Here is a 21,031-nt window from a genome sequence, read left to right on the forward strand (position 1 = left end):
ATTAAATAATTATTTCCATGTATGCTTGAGTATATGCAGGGTATATCTTGATAGTTTCCCCCTCATAATAAATAAACAAATAAACATTTCTTGAAGTATGCCCGACCCTTGCATGCATGATTTCTTGGTAGTTTCAAATATTTTCATAAAATATACTGAATCAAACATTTTCACGGACTACTTTAAAAGGTTTGATACCTTTTCAAAGTGGCTTAAATTGGGCTTCATGATGTCAAGAAATATTATGATGACAATTCAATAAATCTGAATTTATCTAATGAACAATCTCTTAAACTATAAAATGATTATATGTAATTATATATAAATATTTCAAGATCTCTTTCTTAAATATAGTGATCATTCGTGTCTTTTTGTCCTGTGACTCTGCATGTCCTGTGACTCTCTGCCAACATACGTTTAGCATGTTTAGTAGCTAGGTCAAGAATTTTAACCACCATAGAATATATTTTCCTGAATTTATAAGATATATCATACTAATTATGGATCAGAATTGAACAATTTCAGTAAAATCATTGGCCAGATCATAGCCGATGTTGGTCAGGTCACACAACCGCAAGCTTTCAATACGTTTTTTTTTTCTATATTTTTCTTATATGATGTGCAAAATGGTCTTAATTGTCATTATTTCAAATTTGAGAGGAATATTCTGACAAATGTTATGCATAATTAGCATTTTTATTTGGTCCTGTCATTAATTGTCGAGGATTGTCCTGTTATTGACAACGTTAACCAGGTCACATTTCAGCAAGCTTTTTATACTTTTTCTTATATTTATGTATAAAATGGTATAATCTTCACATATTTTAATTTTCAGAGAAATACTCTGCGAAATAAAAGAATAATTAGCAATTTCATTTGTTCAGGTCTTTGTCGAGGTTGGTCATGTCAGTCAGCGATGGGATCATGTCACGATTTTGAAAGTTTTTGAAAATAAATTATTATTTTTTATAACATAAATGTTTCAAAATGTGACATATCATTTTATGTTTCAAATCTGAGATAATTCCTTTGAAAAATAAAAAAGTTATTAGCATTTTTATTTGGTCCTGTTATTGTCGAAGTTGGTCCTGTCATTATCAGAGTTGGTCATGTCACGTTTTCTAAAGTTTCTTATATATTTTTTGTGTATTTTTTTTTAAATTTATTTGATAAATGATGAAATCTTATTATATTTAAAATTTTAGAAAAATATTTTGAGAAATAAAAGAGAAATTAGCAATTTCATCTGGTCCGGTCATTGTCGATGTTGGTCCTGTCAATCAGCGATGGTCATGTCACGTTTTCGAAAGTTTTTGAAAATAAATCTATATTTTTTACAACATTTTGGTTTCAAAATATGACATACCATTTTATATTTCAAATCTGAAATAATTCCTTTGAAAAACAAAAAAGTTATTAGCATTTTTATTTGGTCCTGTCATTCTCGATGTTGGTCCTGTCATTATCAAAGTTGGTCATGTCACATTTTCTAAAGTTTCTTACAAAACTTTTTAATTTTTTTCTTAAATCTATTTATCAAATGATGAAATCTTATTATATTTCAAATTTGAGATCAATCCTTTGAGAAATGAAAAAGTTATTAGCATTTTTCATTTGGTCCTGTCATTCGGTCCTGTCATTCGGTCCAGTCATTAGTGTAACCCCTAGATTGTTCGTGAAGAACACAGATTCACCCCGAAAATCCGAAAATATTGTGTAAATAATTTCTAAACCAAACACGGAAATGGCAGAAAATTTTTATGTTGAACTACTCCACAATTTAACAGCAAATTTAGCAATAGCAATAGATCAAGTGAAAGGTAACATGACCACTCACCAGTAGATAGATACCAGATAAAAGGAAAAACAAAATAAGGACAATTGTCAAGCACACTTGACACTTTTTCAGTTTTTAATTTTTATGATGACCATGTGTGTTCACAGGAGTTTGAAATCCTATCAATAAGGGGGTAAAAATATACCAAAGTCGACTATCACAGTAGAGCTTATCTCGTAGATCAATCTTCTGAAATCTCTTTGGGTTGTCTGTTCACGACAAGAAGCCCGGTGGTTCTCTCCGAGTACTTCGGCTTCCTCCATCATAATAACAGACTTCCCGGTGTCCTACTCGCTCCCTTGGGCGGTGTTGGTTGGGGATTGTTCTGGTGGTGGGATAATATTGGAAAAGGACACATTTCCATTAATCTTTAGGGAGTGTACATATATCCCCTGTACCCTTGCAGTCAATCAAGGGGTGTGTCTAAACAGGCGGAATCTTGAAGTACATACATACATACATGTAGTCCGAGATAACTCCAACTGCCAGACAAGCTGGGGCCGGGGTCCCACGGCCCCAGCTTGTCTGGCAAAACAGCCGTTGGACGTCAGAGTAATCTCGGACTAACATACATGCTGGTGTCTGTTGTGAAAATTTTATATGTAGCTCTGTATATTGTGATATATGTATATTTATGACTGGGAAAATGCACAACAAGAAAGCACACACAAACATAGACTTGTTTAAAAAAGGCACCGTTTAAATATGATTATGATGCATTAACATTCAATAATTTAATGCTTAGTCTATCTCTCCCATCTTCCCGGGCCAAGGGTTAAGATCCACTTATCAGAGAGGAGGGAAGTGGATCGTAACCCTTGGCTAGCGAAGATGAATTCTCCACCCTCTGCCATAATGAAATCTCATCATCTTAAAGGCTTTAATCTGTAAAGAAGACAATTTTTTTTAACTTTGTATGAAGACTACACTGTCACTGTATACAACTCTTCAATTAGGGTAGAAATGCCCTTTACCATGTTTACCGTCAGGCGTCAAATGGTCAGCATCAAATTGGTTAGGCACTAGCTAAGAGATATAAAAAGATCTAAAATTTAATTTTATTTGTTCAATCATTAATGAAAGTGAAATTGTGAAATAATAATTTCACTTTTAGCAGCCAAAATGGTTCAATTTTATCAAATTAAGCTATTAAAGAAACATTGATAATGAATCATTCACTTGCAAGTATATAATTTTAACCTAAAATATAAAATCAAACAGACCTATAAATATTCAATTGCACAAGTTCCCTTTTCTATTTATATCTATAATTATGTTTATGTTCCAGACCATATGAGTATTTGGACCGTACACATACTTTTTCAAAATACTCATACAGTCGGACCGTACGTGTATTTATTTAAGATGTCATGTTTATTAGATAGAATTGTATATTACTAATCAACAAAAAGAAATCTGTAATTAATCTTAAAAGTTTAAATGTTAATGAATTCAAAACTTAATAATTTAACTATTTAAAAAGGTCACGTTAATTCAATCTGTTCATCTGTTTAGCTCTTGTATTTATCATGTCAGTAACACATGATATTTAATTTTGCTCACTGAAATTGAAGTTATATATATATATGAGTGTTGAAAGAAAAGATTTAACAATATTTAGGAACTTTACTTCAAAAAACTGTCAAAGATACTAGACAAAATCTATAAAAAAAAATCTGTTTGAAAATATAATTAAAACCTGTCGAAAATTAATGCAAAGAATGAATACAGTAGCTTTGTTACTCTAATAATACCAGTTGTTAATAGTATTTTTCCAGATTAGTGTGTAGGGTTGATGACATATTTCATGTTATTCATCTAATTGCAAGAAAACAAATTTGTAATTTCGATAAAAGATTTTGATAAATGTTTATCTTAAATTAACCCATATTGTTCAAATACATATATTGTCTAGTTCATCCTATATATACCGTATAAGTATACCCATATGGTTCGACTGTACACGTATGGTCTGACAGTACGAGTATACCCATATGGTCCGGACTGTATGCGTAGAGTACAAATACTCACATGGTCTGGAACATTTATATTGCTTTTATGGTCATCGGAGGTCAACTCAATAGTTAATTAGATGGCCTCTAGATTAAAATACACATGAAATGAAGCTACATATCATTTAGCCTGTGCCCTGTAAATTGTTTATTTTAGACTTTTGATAGTTTGGAATAAATGTTTTACATTGTTATGAATAAAATATGAGAATTTGTGTCAAAACAGTTAACATGAATTTGACAGCTAGTGCCCCTTTAAAATTTAAATGTGATTTGTCTAAATATCCTTATCATGATTAGTCAGAGGTCTCAAATAATTGTCATTATCATTATTTTTGGACAAAATTTAACGTGATTCGCCAAATCATTAAATCTTAAAAGACTTTTAATCATCATAAAAAAAGAGTACATATTATCATCGTGAACCAAAACTTACTGTACATGTCATTTATATTTTACAGGAGGAGAAACTAAAGAAACTGATGGTATTGAGTTTAATGCAGAAGATTTCTGGAACAGATTAGGTGAGTTATTGCACAGTTGAGAACATGTCCTGGGAGAGGTCTGGTATACAGGACATATTTAAAATCTTGATATATTAAACAGAGAAATCAAAAAATTGCTACTTAATTTTATGAAAATGACTAGTTTAAACTCGAAGAAAAATCAAATACTTAAAGCAAGTTCTATTGAAGTAATTGTTGATGGCCATATTTATAGTACAGATACCTTTAGTTGCTTTTATTCATGTCATTTTGACTTTGTTTAATAGATGTCTGATTGGCAATCATACCATGTCTTATTTTATGTAATACATTTAATAAGATGAAGGTTATAAAATCACCTCACTTTGAGAAGGTATGGCTTAAATTATAAACTCATTGTGGAGTCAAGACAAGAACAATAACATTCAGAATTTTTTTTTTGTCTATATAAATCTGTACAGTTTTGATGGAAAATATTAGTTGTGAGTTAATTTTTTGTGGCCAAATTTACGCCTCTTTGCTGTTTCTCTTTTGTCTGTCTTGAGTCCATAATACACTAGTCTCATGCTTAAATACCACGAGTTCTATTCAATAAAAGAACAGAGTTCCAATGTTCCTCACTTTGCACATGTATATTTTATCTACCCAAGGTACAAAGGCAATAACTAAATAAAACATCTTTTTTGTGTAGCGCTAACAAGGCCATTTTCGATAAATTTTCAAACCAAAAAATTTGAATACAAAGAAGGTGTAAACACTTGTGGAGTGGTCACTAAAAGAGACCAACAAAAAGTAGCCAAATCCCCACGATTTAGGTCCTTGGGAAGGAGCCTTAGATTTTTGTAATAATTTCTAAATTAACAGGAGAATATAGTCAAAGGTTTTAAAATTATGACATATATCTATTCTTATGTTTTGAATGAATTATACCTATGTCTTGTGGGATGTAAACTATGTGGCTGTTGCATGATAAATTTATTTGATAATATCTTGGTTGTTTTTAGGATTGGTATTTAAAGCTATAGCACATGAAGCTACAAAATTATCCCTGACATTTTCTTCCCCTCCATTACCTTCTTCTCAGGTAAGTGTATATATCATATGAAGTTTTATTGATTGTTTTCTCTTGCCTTCAATCAGTTATATCATAACCAAGGTATAAAGCTATCATCGCTTGCCTTCAATCAGTTATATCATAACCAAGGTATAAAGCTATCATCGCTTGCCTTCAATCAGTTATATCATAACCAAGGTATAAAGCTATCATAGCTTGCCTTCAATCAGTTATATCATAACCAAGGTATAAAGCTATCATCGCTTGCCTTCAATCAGTTATATCATAACCAAGTTATAAAGCTATCATCGCTTGCCTTCAATCAGTTATATCATAACCGAGGTATAAAGCTATCATCGCTTGCCTTCAATCAGTTATATCATAACCGAGGTATAAAGCTATCATCGCTTGCCTTCAATCAGTTATATCATAACCAAGGTATAAAGCTATCATCGCTTGCCTTCAATCAGTTATATCATAACCAAGGTATAAAGCTATCATCATTAAAAGAAAACTTCAATTCATTGTTGTTATTCCTTTTTTTATTTCATTGCATTCTAATTTTGTTAGCCTAAACTACAGTTAGAGATCATAATGGCACGACTGGTATATATATATATGCTTGTTTACAATATACATTGCACAAGGTAAATTTTGAATATTGTCAATTTTATTCTGATCACAAATTGACAAATAGAACAAATTTAACACCAATGTTATTTAAACCTTTTTCTAAATTAAGTTTTAAGTGGATAAATGATATATATGTTACAGTGAATTTGTATAATCAGGGATTATGTAGAATCCCTGATTTTTCAGGGAATATGTAGAATCACTAAAATCATTAGTAATTATATATAATCCCTGAAAATGACCAGTGATTTTACATAATCACTGAACATTTTAATAATTATTCTACAAATTCCCTAATATAATTTTAGGGATTATGAATAATTTAAGGATCCTTTGTTTGATAAAAAAAAATGAAAATATATAAACAAATTCTCATTTTTTACTTTTATATTCCTTGCCAGATGAAATAATTTTGCTTTTAAACACAGAGGATGGTTTTAAAGATATAACCAGCACAGGGTTTCGAGATAAAGTTTAAGTCTTCAAAATTGCCAATATCAAGATTCCCTTTATAGCGATAAATTAACATGTAGTGGTTTTTTTTTTTTTTTTTTTTTTTTTTTTTTTTTTTTTTTTTTATTAAAAGCAAGCTTTAAATGGATATCCATATTCTATTCTTAAATCCACAGAGCATGTTATATGTGGTACATGTAAAACAAATGACGAAGAAGATTATGGAACATGTTTTTTTCGTTTTTGATCAAACAGAGACATGTTTCTGGTTCAAATGAACAAGAAATCCAAACAGAGAAATCTTACACATCTAAATGTATAGAAAAGGTAAGGATTGACAATTAGAACAAAGTTTTAGAGCATTTGGTGGTATATTCTCATAGCAAAAAAGGAAAGGAAATAAAAAAAAACATTGGTATTTTGTTCTTAGCATTCTACAATTTATGTTTATATAGTGTATTGCTGTTTCAATATGATTTCATAGTATAAATAATTTGACTTTTATTCATTTTCTTTATAAATAAAACTATTTCTTCATTTCAGTTATTATGCATAATCCCTGTCGTTATTTCTAGTGATTATACATAATCCCTGAAAATTTTAGTGATTATATATAATCCCTAAACTGGCCAGTGATTCTACATAATCCCTGAAAATTTCAGGGATTCTACATAATCACTGATTATACAAATTCACTGTAACATATACATTATAGAAAGAATAATTTAACATTTTTAATTAAGCATGATTTATCATCTTTCAAGGGAGATAATTCGATTTTTACATTCAATTTTAAAAGTCATTTTAAGTAACACACATGATCATGACAAGGAACAGTAGTAACAGATATTTATTGTCTTGTCAAAACAGTATATATTATCAGATTATTACATGGTATTTTTCATATCGCATACATTATCAGCCCTAGGTAGATATCAGCCCAAGAGCCGCATGGCTCGAGGGCTGATATTGACCGAGGTCTGATAATACATGCGATATGAAAAATGACATGTTATGATCTTTTTATACGACCGCAAAATTTGAAAAATTTTTCGTCGTATATTGCTATCACGTTGGCGTCGTCGCCGTCGTCGCCATCGTCGTCGTCGGCGTCGTCCGAATACTTTTAGTTTTCGCACTCTAACTTTAGTAAAAGTGAATGGAAATCTATGAAATTTTAACACAAGGTTTATGACCACAAAAGGAAGGTTGGTATTGATTTTGGGAGTTTTGGTCCCAACATTTTAGGAATTAGGGGCCAAAAAGGGCCCAAATAGGCATTTTCTTGGTTTTCGCACTATAACTTTAGTTTAAGTTAATAGAAATCTATGAAATTTTGACACAAGGTTTATGACCACAAAAGAACGGTTGGGATTGATTTTGGGAGTTTTGGTTTCAACAGTTTAGGAATTAGGGGCCAAAAAAGGGCCCAAATAAGCATTATTCTTGGTTTTCGCACAATAACTTTAGTTTAAGTAAGTAGAAATCAATGAAATTTAAACACAATGTTAATGACTACAAAAGGAAGGTTGGTATTGATTTTGGGAGTTTAGGTCCCAACAGTTTAGGAATTAGGGGCCAAAAAGGGACCCAAATAAGCATTTTTCTTGGTTTTCGCACCATAACGTTAGTATAAGTAAATAGAAATCTATGAAATTTAAACGCAAGGTTTATGACCATAAAAGGAAGGTTGGGTTCGATTTTGGGAGTTTTGGTCCTAACAGTTTAGGAATAAGGGGCCCAAAGGGTCCAAAATTGAACTTTGTGTGATTTCATCAAAAATTGAATAATTGGGGTTCTTTGATATGCCGAATCTAACTATGTATGTATAGATTCTTAATTTTTGGTCCCGTTTTCAAATTGGTCTACATTAAGGTCCAAAGGGTCCAAAATTAAACTTAGTTTAAATTGAATCCTTGGGGTTCTTTGATATGCTGAATTTAAAAATGTACTTAGATTTTTAATTATTGGCCTAGTTTTCAAGTTGGTCCAAATGGGGGTCCAAAATTAAACTTTGTTTGATTTCATCAAAAATTGAATAAATGGGTTCTTTGATATGCCAAATCTAACTGTGTATGTAGATTCTTAATTTTTGGTCCAGTTTTCAAATTGGTCTACATTAAGGTCCAAAGGGTCCAAAATTAAACTAAGTTTGATTTTAACAAAAATTAAATTCTTTTTTGATATGCTTTATCTAAATATGTACTTTGATTTTTGATTATGGGCCCAGTTTTCAAGTTGGTCCAAATCAGGATTCCATATCAAGTATTGTGCAATAGCAAGAAATTTTCAATTGCACAGTATTGCACAATAGCAAGAAATATCTAATTGCACAATATTGTGCAATAGCAATTAAATTTCAATTGGAGTTATCTTTCTTTGTATAGAATAGTAGTTGATAATATATGTTGGAAATTTGCCAGACATGACTATGATGTCATTTTCTATTTTTATTTGCCAATAACTTTATGTAAATAACTTCATTGGAAATTTGCCAATATAAAATGTTGCTGATGAAGCTTTTTTTCCTTATCTTATCTAAAATGTTTTTAGATAATGTATGTTGGACATTTGCCAGACATGACTATGATGTCATTTTCTATTTTTATTTGCCAATAACTTTATGTAAATAACTTCATTGGAAATTTGCCAATATAAAATGTTACTGATGAAGTTTTTTTTATTGTTTTATACAATAAACAATGTATATTCACTTTTACTACCAACCAATCTTTACCATTCAGTGATAACAAGCACTTTATTTTACATTTTAATATTTTATGATGTATTTAAAAGAGTAGTTATTGTTGCAAACTCCATTAGAAATTTGAATTGATATCAGTTTTGGAAAAAGGGAAACGGGGATGTGAAAAAAAGGGGGGGGGGGGGTTTAAATTTTTCTCATTTCAGATTTCATAAATAAAAAGACAATTTCTTCAAACATTTTTTTGAGAGGATTAATATTCAACAGCATAGTGAATTGCTCAAAGGCAAAAAAAACTTTTAAGTTCATTAGACCACATTCATTCTGTGTCAGAAACCTATGCTGTGTCAACTATTTAATTTTAGATTTAAAAAGTTTGAAGAAGAAATCTTTAATTGATTTGTAAAATCTTGACATTTGTTTTGTGTAAAAAAAAACCATGTAATGTCAAAAATTTGATCACAATCCAAATTCAGAGCTGTATCACTCTTGAATGTTTTGTCCATACTTGCCCCAACTGTTCATGGTTCGACCTCTGCGGTCGTATAAAGCTGCGCCCTGTGGAGCACCTGGTTATCATATGCTTCAACAGTAGAGAAAAATATCAGATTCATATATTGATCCTTCTACGTGGTTCCCGAAAAGAAGTTGAAAGAGTAAAAAGTTCACGGACATTGTTTGGAAAAGTCAACTTTTTTAAAGTAACTTTCTAAATTATGTTTCAGAAAAACTTTAAAAAAATGCATTTTTTAATATCTTTTTTTTTTTTTTAATTTAATTTATAATTATTTTACACAATATACTTCCAGTATTCAAATAATTGTTTTGTACACTACTTTGTAATGTTTTTCACTGAAAACGTAGCATTGAGGTTTATTTACCGGAATTTGCCGAGTATCACCGGAATGCCATGTGATAACGTTACGGAAAGGCATGTGATAACAATCGAAGCATGTGATAAATCAAAGCATGTGATAAACTTTTCATATCAGCCTGCTAAGCACCAATTCGAAAAATATGGAAACTACTTTAATTTAATGCTATTATCATACGGTAAAAATCATATGTTATTTAGTCTAAGTATATGATAATTGTACTTATACACTCAAAGATAGGCTTCCAAAGTTTGCCCTGTGGTTGCTTTGCTGTAATAGGCTGGATGATTCAGATTGTTTATTTTTTTCTTAACACTAGAAATGATTGTTTTGTTGAATGAGATGTGTTTCATATGGCACAACTGTATGATACACATTAATTAAAAAAGATATTTAACAAATTTGAAAATTGAAAGTTTTGTTTGCAGGAGTGTGAATCATTGATAACAGGAGTGGAGAAAACAACTTTAGCTTTAGTATCATTATATTACTGTTTACCTAAATCTCAAGGTAAGATGAAATTGGAGCTGATGAAAATTTAGTAATTAATTAAGATTGAAAACTAAACTATGTTCTCTACAGACACCAGAAATCATTTTGAAGAAAAAAACAATAACAAATGGAGCTTTCTATTTCAGTATCTTTGGGGGAAGTAAATAAAGGGTGCTGCTCCCTTCCCCTGACAGTAGGAAAATAATTAGATATAAGAAGAATTTATATGAGTGCCAATGAGACAACTCTCCATCGAAGTAACAATGTGTAAAATAAAAACCATTATAGGTCAAAGTATGGTCTTCAACACAGAGCCTTGGCTCACATAGAAGTTCATTTACACTTAAAGCATATCCATGCACATAAAATTTATTAAGAATGACACTCTTCCAACACGTGCATAAGCTTTATAACTAAACCTATTTGACTTAATATAATGACGGAAGTGATTTTTATGCCCCACCTACGATAATAGAGGGGCATTATGTTTTCTGGTCTGTGCCTCCGTTTGTTTGTCTGTCCGTTTGTCTGTGCGTTCATTTGGTGTCTCCTGCTTCAGGTTAAAGTTTTTGGTCAAGGTAGTTTTTGATGAAGTTGAAGTCCAATCAACTTGAAACTTAGTTTATATGTTCCTCATGATATGACCTTTTTTAGCTCACCTGGCCTAAAAGGCCATGTGAGCTTTTCTCATCACTTGGCGTCCGTCGTCGTCGTCGTCGTCGTCGTTAACAATTTTTCAAACATCTTCTCCTCTGAAACTACTGAATGGATTTGAATGAAACTTAACATGATTGTTCCTTAGTATATCCTGCACAAAATGTGCGCTTCGATTTTTGATCCGTCTAAAAACATGGCCGCCGTTACTTAAAATAGAACATAGGGGTCAAATGCAGTTTTTGGCTTATATCTCAAAAACGAAAGCATTTAGAGCAAATCTGACATGGGGTAAAAATGTTCATTAGGTCAAGATCTATCAGCCCTGAAATTTTCAGATGAATCAAACACACCATTGTTGGGTTGCTGCCACTAAATTGGTAATTTTAAGGAAATTTTGCAGTTTTTGGTCATTATCTTGAATATTATTATAGATAAAGATAAACTGTAAACAGCAAAAAAGATCAGCAAAGTAAGATCTACAAATAAGTTAATATGACCAAAATTGTCAATTGACCCCTTAAGGGGTTATTGTCCTTTAATGACAATTTTTCACAATTTGTTCATCATATTTGCTAACTTTAAAAAATCTTCTCCTCTAAAACTACAGAATGGATTTGGTTAAAACTTAGCATGGTTGTTCCTTAGATTATCCTGCACAAAGTGTGTGCTTTGATTTTTGATCCGTCAAAAAACATGGCCGCTGTTACTTAAAATAGAACATAGGGGTCAAATGCAGTTTTTGGCTTATATCTCAAAAACGAAAGCATTAAAGGGAAAATTCACGATTTTTTACTTATGGTTTAAATATGTTCATTATGACATAATATATATATTCACAAAGTTTTATCGCTATATGTGCAGTAATAAAGAAGAAATTCAATAATTAATGAAAAAATATCAACTACTTCCTGTAGGTCGTGACGTTTTCTCCTGATTTTTGCATGCCGGGATTTAAAATACAATCATTAAAAGTCTTGGTTTTTAATCATATTTTAACGTAATCGTAAGCGCGCCGATGACTTATGCTTTATCTAATAACCATCCGATAATAAGAAGATAAAACGCACAGACGTTCAATTGTACTCATTCGTGAGATAAATTATCTATGTTAAACGTATATATTCGAATTATTTTTGTAGACAACACAAAAAGTTATAAATTTATTTTTAATAAATGCATTTTCGGACTGATAAGGTGAACAAATTAAAGTACAATAATCTGTAAAGACAATATGTTGGTGTACTATTATTGACCTTTTACTATCTCTGCTATGGCTAGGTTTATACGATGTGTGTATTCACGGTTCTGTGGCAATACTCGTAGATGGCTTGTTGAAAGGTAAATTGTTATTTGCACTTCGGTATTTAACCACGCCTCTAGGGCACACCTTGCCAGGTGTGACTGTCTATTCGGATCAGTGGTAGCATTTAATACACACATTAAAAATACATATTCAAGTTGGTGACAAATAAAAATTGGTCGCCGTGGAATTATTTAATTATATTTGGTGCTATTATTTATTTGAATTCAAATAAGTTAATTTACTAAGAAATACACAATTTTCGGTTAAAGACGGGAAACTTAATTCATATGTCAGAATGAAATGATATACAAGTCTTGTCCTTGATTTATGTCTCATAAAAAAGGGGGACTTAGAAATTAGAAATAGCTTTACTAAATCATTTTTATTTGTCTTTATTAGGCGAAAAAATGTACGAGAACACTTACATTTAGACTTTTGAAAGCCATATATTAATTAATATATGAAACTATCTGAAGATAACTCTACCGAAGCGGAATATAATATGTACAAATAAAGAAAAAAATATTTTTGTAATGGAATCGAAAAATTACGAATAGATATTCTTTTCAAGTGTGATAAACGTCAACCAAATTTATTCATAATGGGGAACGTCCTTATTAAAATCTGAGACAACTATAATAATCGTCGTCTCCCAACGTATATATATACTTAAATAACTATTTGATCAACGATGTTTAAAATTAAAAGACAACGAATTTAATGTTATCTTTCCCTATTTTTGAATGTTATTATAAGTCTGTTCAACTTGCAAGAATACCCCTAAAGCGGACAAATATCCGACAAGCAGTTTATTCTTTAAATTGCTGTCATTGTATATCAAGAAAGAAAATAAATCCCGAAATTGATACTCAATAGTTTTCCTAGAAAATATTCACATTCCTTGGGGATTATTAGTGTACGTCCAGTTGCATATATTTTACATGAATGTTGGAACAATTGTGATGATGACGAATTTCGTCCTTTATTCGAGAACAATTTAATTGATATATAAATCTGTAAACAGCAAATATGATCAGCAAAGTAAGATCTACAAATAAGTCAATTTGACCAAAATTGTCAATTGACCTCTTTAGGAGTTATTGCCCTTTAAAGACTTTTTTCACAATTTGTTCATCATGTTGACTTACTTTAAAAAATCTTCTCTCATGAAACTGCTGTATCAATTTCAGCCAAACTTAGGCTAAATGAGTTTCAGAGTTTCAGAGTATCTAGTATAAATTTTATATTTCATTTCCTTGTATGTCAAGAAACATAGCTCCTATGGCTAAAATAGAACATAGGAGAAAATGATTTTTTTTTGCTTTTGAAGAAAATAGGACGATTCAAAGAACATTTAAATAAATTGAAAAGCCAAAATAATCATTGATGAGAGATTAAACCAAAAAAATTCAGGTGAGCGATTCAGGCTCTTGAGAGCCTCTTGTTTATTTTAATGCCAAATTTGAGTTCTGACCCCAATTTCATTGTCCAATGAACATAGAAAATGATAGTGCGATTGGGGCATCTGTGTACACATTCTTGTTACTAAAATAAGTTCAATGTTTTGCTTTTGATAGGTTTTAGATTAAGGAAGTCTACACAGAATGCTGTGGTTGATGTGATACAGGGTATTACAGATTTAGCTAAAGCTGTCGAGCAGTATGGATGTGGGTAAGTAAAACACATACTTAAAACTTATTTAATTAAATTAATCATTTGATTATTTTAGAGCTTCCTGTTGATACATATAGTTTGAAAGTTTCATGTCAACAAATTGAACTGTGATGTTCAATATCTTTACAAAATTCTTTACTGTAAAGTGGGAAATTTTCATATTTAAAAAAAGTCCCGGTAATGCTGTGTTTTTTTAGACTTTGTCTTTTTATTAATATATTGCATTTCTTAATTAAAGTTAGCAGATTTTATCACCATTATTATAATTATTATTTTTTGACACATATATTTCAAGCTAGCATAATATGACTGTATGTGACAATTATATACATAAAGATAATTTTATAAAAAAGACAGTTTGACCTATAACTATTGATAATAATAATTGTGAAGACCTATGTTTTATAATCAGTATCTATTGTTATATACCAGATCATCTGAACAGTTACAGTCCACAGGCAATGTATGGAATGGTGCTGATATATTTCCTCAGATTCCAAAAGGTAAAAAAGTTAAAAAAGTTAATAATATTTGTATTGCTGAACTGTTAAAAAATTTAGAAAAAAAGAATTTCTGAAGTGTTTTAATGTACAAGGCAGTGTCAGATTTAGGGGGAGGGTTCCAGGGGTTAGAACCCCTATTATTTTAGACAATCAATGCATTTAAATTGGGACATATACTAGTAGTTGGAACCCCCTCCCCCTTTAAAATAATGGCAGGATCTGCCCTTTCAAGGAATTATGAAATACTGTTAATCAAGATGGCTTTTGTATTACCATCAGAAATTTCATCTCAAGAAAGATTATGAGGGATTGCTTTCCTAAAAAATTAGAAAGAAGTTTACTGATCAGCTGAGTTATATATAAATTTATTGAAGATATGATTTTAATTTATTAAATGTAATTTAGCAAGCTTTAAATTTCGATTGTTAGATATAAAGCTTTCTTATAGTGTAACTCTTAGTAGAGAGTTTTTTTGTTTTTTTTTTAGTAATATCTTTGATCTTGAGCTATGACAATAATTCTAATCTTTACTTTGTATTGTACTTTCAGATAATAGAGAAGCTGTATTAAAGGTTATATGTGAGGCACAGGGGATGGCTACTGATGCTTTACAAGAAATACAAGAGGTACAAGAATAAGCAATAAGTCATTTCATTGCAAAAGATTTACCATTGTCATGCATGTCTCTTACATCTTTTTATGAATTTTAAAATTATGATGCAAACTTAAAACTAACATGGATACCAATTTATGTTGATTAAGGAAAAATTGTATTCAAAATTATGTGTCATGGTTTTGCAAAAATCTGAAAGCAAACCTGTAGAAAAGTTGTACTTCATCAAACATTAAAATTGGTGATTTACCATGAGCAATGAAATCCACGAAAATTGGTAAGAATGATAATGAATCCACAGGATCCGACTCTTACTTCAGAATACCCCAAAAAAAATGATGAATCAAAGGTTATCTTGTAAGATATAAGTTTTAAGTTTTAACCCTTACCATGCGGGGGCTGTAATATTACGGCCGTACCCAGACCAATGTTATTTGGCATCAATTGGAGGTCATTGTAATGCCAATTAATTCGAAGTGTATGCATGTTTCCTCAATCTTATACTATTGATTGTTATGTTTTACTGTAAATGTTTATTTTGAGCTCAAATACGAATTTCAAAAATTGAAATTGGACAAAAATATTTTTTTGGAGGGGTGGGCTCACCTTCGAGGTCTGAAACACAAAGTTATGAGGCCTGAATCTTTGACAAATAGTGTAAACCTGAAGGCATTTTACTACTTATCATATTTATTATCACAATACGCCAAGAAATTACTACCAGTTGCAAGTCAAGTTAAAGTACAAAATTGGGTTGCTGTCTCATCTCCTCATCCCATTGTTCATATTTTTATTTCAAATTGGATCTTAGTAGTTCAGCTACTGTTTCATTAGCTTGTGAACACTGAGATTCTGACTTTTAACACTAGAGTTTGTTAGTTTTAACCCTGCTCTTGGTAGTTACATTTAACATCAATCTTAATTGACTTGGATTGCCAGTTCTCCTGGTGATTGTCTTTGGTTCTCTCTGGGCACTCAAATAATAAAAACTGGCAACCTCAAAAGCCAATAATGCTGAAAGTGTCATTATCTTCCAAAAAATATATACATTTAATTGGAAACTGGTCATTTTTTTTGGTAATTTTTAATGATTAATTTCTAGGCTGTAGACAGTGGAGGTATAGGAGATGACCTTGATGAACTCCTTGATGAAGATGTCGGATCAGATAATGAAAACACATGGTCAGAACGAGATAAAACGTTACTTGGTCCATGTCTTGGTTTGCTGAAAGCTTCTAAATCATTACTTAAAAAGACAAAGGACACAGTAAAGAAGAATGCCTTTTGTAATAGTGAACAGACTGTAATGCAGCTTGATGATTTAGCAGATCTTGTAGACAGATTAAGTCCTGCTGTTGATGAATTGGCTTCTAGTTTGTATCCACCAATACATTACCAGACATTGAATGAAAATGTAAATATGATAATTAAAATTATTGGTTTACTGGAAATATTCATGTCATGTCATTTCTATTTTTAGCTCACCTGACCCGAAGGGCCAAGTGAGCTTTTCTCATCACTTGGCGTCCGGCGTCCGGCGTTATCCTGCATCGTTAACTTTTACAAAAATCTTCCTCTCTGAAACTACTGGGCCAAATTTAACCAAACTTGACCACAATCATCATTGGGGTATCTAGTTTAAAAAAATGTGTCCGGTGACCCGGCCAACCAACCAAGATGGCCACCATGGCTAAAAATAGAACATAGGGGTAAAATGCAGTTTTTGGCTTATAACTCAGAAACCAAAGCATTTAGAGCAAATCTGACATAGGTTAAATTGTTTATCACATCAATATCTATCAGCCCTGCAATTTTCAGATGCATCGGACAACCCATTGTTAGGTTGCTGCCCCTGAATTGGTAATTTTATGGAAATTTTGCTGTTTTTGGTTATTATCTTGAATATTATTATAGATAGAGATAAACTCTAAACAGCAATAATGTTCAGCAAAGTAAGATTTACAAATAAGTCATCATGACCAAAATGGTCAGTTGACCCCTTTAGGAGTTATTGCCCTTTATAGTAAATTTTTAACCATTTTTCGTAAATCTTAATAATCTTTTAGAAAAATCTTCTCTTCTGAATCTACTGGGCCAAATTAAACCAAACTTGGCCATAATAATCATTGGGTTATCTAGTTTTAAAAATGTGTCCGGTAACTCGGCCAACCAACAAAGATGGCCACCATGGCTAAAAATAGGGGTAAAATGCAGTTTTTGGCTTATAACTCAAAAACCAAAGCATTTAGAGCAAATCTGAAAGGGGTAAAATTGTTTATCAGGTCAAGATCTATCAGCCGTGAAATTTTCAGATGAATCGGACAGCCTGTTGTTAGGTTGCTGCCCCTGAATTGGTAATTTTAAGGAAATTTTGCTGTTTTTGGTTATTACCTTGAATACTATAATAGATTGAGATAAACTGTAAACAGCAATAATGTTCAGCAGAGTAAGACCTAAAAATAAGTCAATACGACCAAAATGGTCAATTGACCCCCTAAGGAGTTGTTGCCCTTCATAGTCAATTTTCATAAAATTTGTAGATTTTCACTAACATTTTCCACAGAAACTACTGAGCCAAGTTCATTATAGATAAAGATAATTGTAAGCAGCAAGAATGTTCAGTAAAGTAAAATCTAAAAACACATCACCATTACCAAAACACAATTTTGTCATGAATCCATCTGTGTCCTTTGTTGACCAAGGTGAGCCTCTAGTTTAAATTTTCTAAAGTTTATTTTAAGAAGGGAAACACTCAACTTATATGCTTAAACAAATTATTTATCAGATTTCAGTTCACACATGCATATATAATTTCAATATAATTAATTCTAATAAAAATAGCAAAATTTTAGAATAAGAAAGAGGTACACATACATAGAAAATGTAAGTGAAAAAAAAGAAGATTTTATTCACAGTATTAGAAAGTTTTGTATGTGCTTATACATGTAAAAATATGTTGTTTTAGTTAGAAAACTGTACAATGTGCTATCTAATTATTTTAGGGAAAGTGTGTTTACCAAATCCATGGAACTATGTTAGAATTTATCAGGTAATTTATATTTAGTGATATGACTGTAATAACATAAAAAGATTTGGAGTAGGTGAACTTGATTGAAATTTGTTATAACAAAACAAAAACCTGAATATCACAAGAGCAGTAACAAAAAATATTCAAAGAGCTTAAGGTCATAATCAGTTAAATGAATAAGTTCATGTAATCCAGAAAAGATGATTTATTTATACATTTCAGTGTAATATGAAACCGTTTATAAACTGTTTTCTCTAATGGTTGTGGCATGTCACTGTCATCTACATCTTGCATGAACATGATGAAGAAATATTTTTTGGTATGAAAAATGCAAAACAAAACAAAATTGGATTGGTTTATGTTCTCCCATTTATTTGTATTGTAGTCCTGTCATGTGATGTTGTCATTGTAATGTTATATTCAACTTTGCCATCAATGTGCTAGGTTTGGCTAGCCACAAAATCAGGTTCAACCCACCATTTTTTCTTGAAATGTCCTGTACCAAGTCAGGAAAATGGCCATTGTTATATTATAGTTTGTTTCTCTGTGTGTTACATTTTAGTGTTGTGTTTCTGTTATATCCTAGTTCTCCTCTAATATTTGATGTGTTTCCCTCAGTTTTAGTTTGTAACCCGGATTTGTTTTTTCTCAATCGATTTATGAATTTCGAACAGCAGTATACTACTGTTGCCTTTATTTATAGAGCATCATGAGAAGATATCACAATAATTCCATTGGCTATTTTTAGGTCATTGATTACTTTCAAAGGTTCATACAATGAATTTTGTCAATGGCAATAGACAGATGTGATTTCTTCAATAAAATGCATTACACTCCCCCTTATTGCCTGAAAATCCTTTTGTCAAATTATGTTGCATTTTGAAGTGTACAAAAAGTTTTAAAACGTCTGATGTTAAAATGTAATGCTTGAACTAGACATATGAGGTCATTTTTGGTATATGTGATGAATTCAATTGATGAACAATAATTTACAAATTTTCAATAGCTATGCGTGTAAAGATTGCCAAAACCTTGAAATCAAATATCTATGAACATGCAAGTTATCAATGCTCAATCCATGAAAATAGATACCCAAGAAAATAAATGAATCCCCAGTATAAGTACAATTGCAAAAGAAATATTGGTTTTACCTTAACCAGAAGAATTCAGATTTTTTTTCATATTATTTCATATTGTATACAACTATTAGAAGAAATAATTAGTGAGCTAAATACCTCTCTCTTTTTCAGAAAATGTGATTTCGTGACAGAAAATGATCAACAGTGGATAGATTTTCTACACAAAGCAAATCAACACAACTGGGAAAACATTAACACACATTTAAATGAAGTCAGTTGAATAAAAATACCTAGACAATATTGATGTAATTTGTTAAAGCATCAAAGGCCATCCCCTGACATACAACCTTTAAAACTGCTTTCCTTTTGCCTTTAAGTACATAATTAAGAAAAGAACAATACATTTATTTATTGATTTATGAGCTATTAGGTTTCCTGGTAATGATAAATCCACTCAAGTGCTTCAGGCGCATACAATTAAGGTTATGCTTTTTTTGTCATATTTAATGACAGTTTTTTTTTAGAAAAAGCAAGTTTGGATGCAACCCTTGATCATGAAAAATATTGTGTCCAGAAATTCAATTTAACCCTAAGTTAGGCTAAACTATTATATAAGCTTGCAAAATCAGTTTTATTTATTAATCAATCTTAAGCAGTTCCAGAAATATTAATTGTAATATACCAATTGTTTACTTCCACGTTTTCCACTTCCACGTTTTAGACCCTCCCGTTCTGAAAAGAACCCTGAAATTTATTTGCAAGAGGAGATAATTTTTTAATATCAAATATGTGATATTAAAGGGAAATAATTTTGAATGTGTCTTACAAAGTAATTTTTGCTCTCAAATGATCTCCCTTTGATATCAGCAACTTGATGGTAAATATGAAAAACATATTTAAAAAGATGACAAGAAGCATTGCTTATATCACTGCACTTGCTTTAGACTAACACCATTTCAAGAGCTTTAAGAAAACAAATATGAGTCAGAAGAGATGAATTAAAAAGGCTGCTTGGTAAATTATTGTAGCCTATTTATATTATAAAAGGACAAATCATTTTAAATATGAACTGTTAAAGCTGAAACCTCCAAAGAATGTCATTGATATCAAACTATCCAAATGACAACAAGCAATTTAATAAAATTGAGAATGGAAATGGGGAATGTGTCAAAGAGACAACAACCCGCCCAAATAAAAAACAACAGCAGAGGGTCACCAACAGGTCTTCAATGTAGCGAGAAATTCCCGCACCCGGAGGCGTCCTTCAGCTGGCCCCTAAACAAATATATACTAGTCCAGTGATAATGAACGCCATACTAATTTCCAAATTGTACACAAGAAACTAAAATTAAAATAATACAAGACTAACAAAGGCCAGAGGCTCCTGACTTGGGACAGGCGCAAAAATGCGGCGGGGTTAAACATGTTTGTGAGATCTCAACCCTCCCCCTATACCTCTAACCAATGTAGTAAAGTAAACGCATAACAATACGCACATTAAAATTCAGTTCAAGAGAAATCCGAGTCTGATGTTAGTAGATGTAACCAAAGAAAATAAACAAAATAAGACAAGATGTAACCAAAGAAAATAAACAAAATAAGACAAGATGTAACCAAAGAAAATAAACA

At 31.1% G+C, this 21,031-nt stretch overlaps 1 protein-coding gene across 1 annotated transcript; it reads left to right on the forward strand.

Annotated features, from left to right (window-relative positions):
• The first annotated feature begins 1,692 nt into the window (after positions 1 to 1,692).
• LOC139525554 (cyclin-D1-binding protein 1 homolog) lies at positions 1,693 to 19,702 on the forward strand. Its single transcript, XM_071320985.1, has 10 exons — positions 1,693 to 1,820; positions 4,311 to 4,373; positions 5,339 to 5,418; positions 10,482 to 10,563; positions 14,083 to 14,176; positions 14,612 to 14,682; positions 15,232 to 15,308; positions 16,398 to 16,709; positions 18,298 to 18,344; positions 19,574 to 19,702. Exons 1-10 carry the CDS (start codon positions 1,745 to 1,747, stop codon positions 19,680 to 19,682), a joined length of 1,011 nt encoding a protein of 336 aa, XP_071177086.1. The 5' UTR covers positions 1,693 to 1,744; the 3' UTR covers positions 19,683 to 19,702.
• The last annotated feature ends 1,329 nt before the right edge of the window (positions 19,703 to 21,031 follow it).

Source organism: Mytilus edulis, chromosome 5, assembly GCF_963676685.1.
Source record: "Mytilus edulis chromosome 5, xbMytEdul2.2, whole genome shotgun sequence".
In the NCBI taxonomy this organism is placed as follows: Eukaryota; Metazoa; Mollusca; class Bivalvia; order Mytilida; family Mytilidae; genus Mytilus; species Mytilus edulis.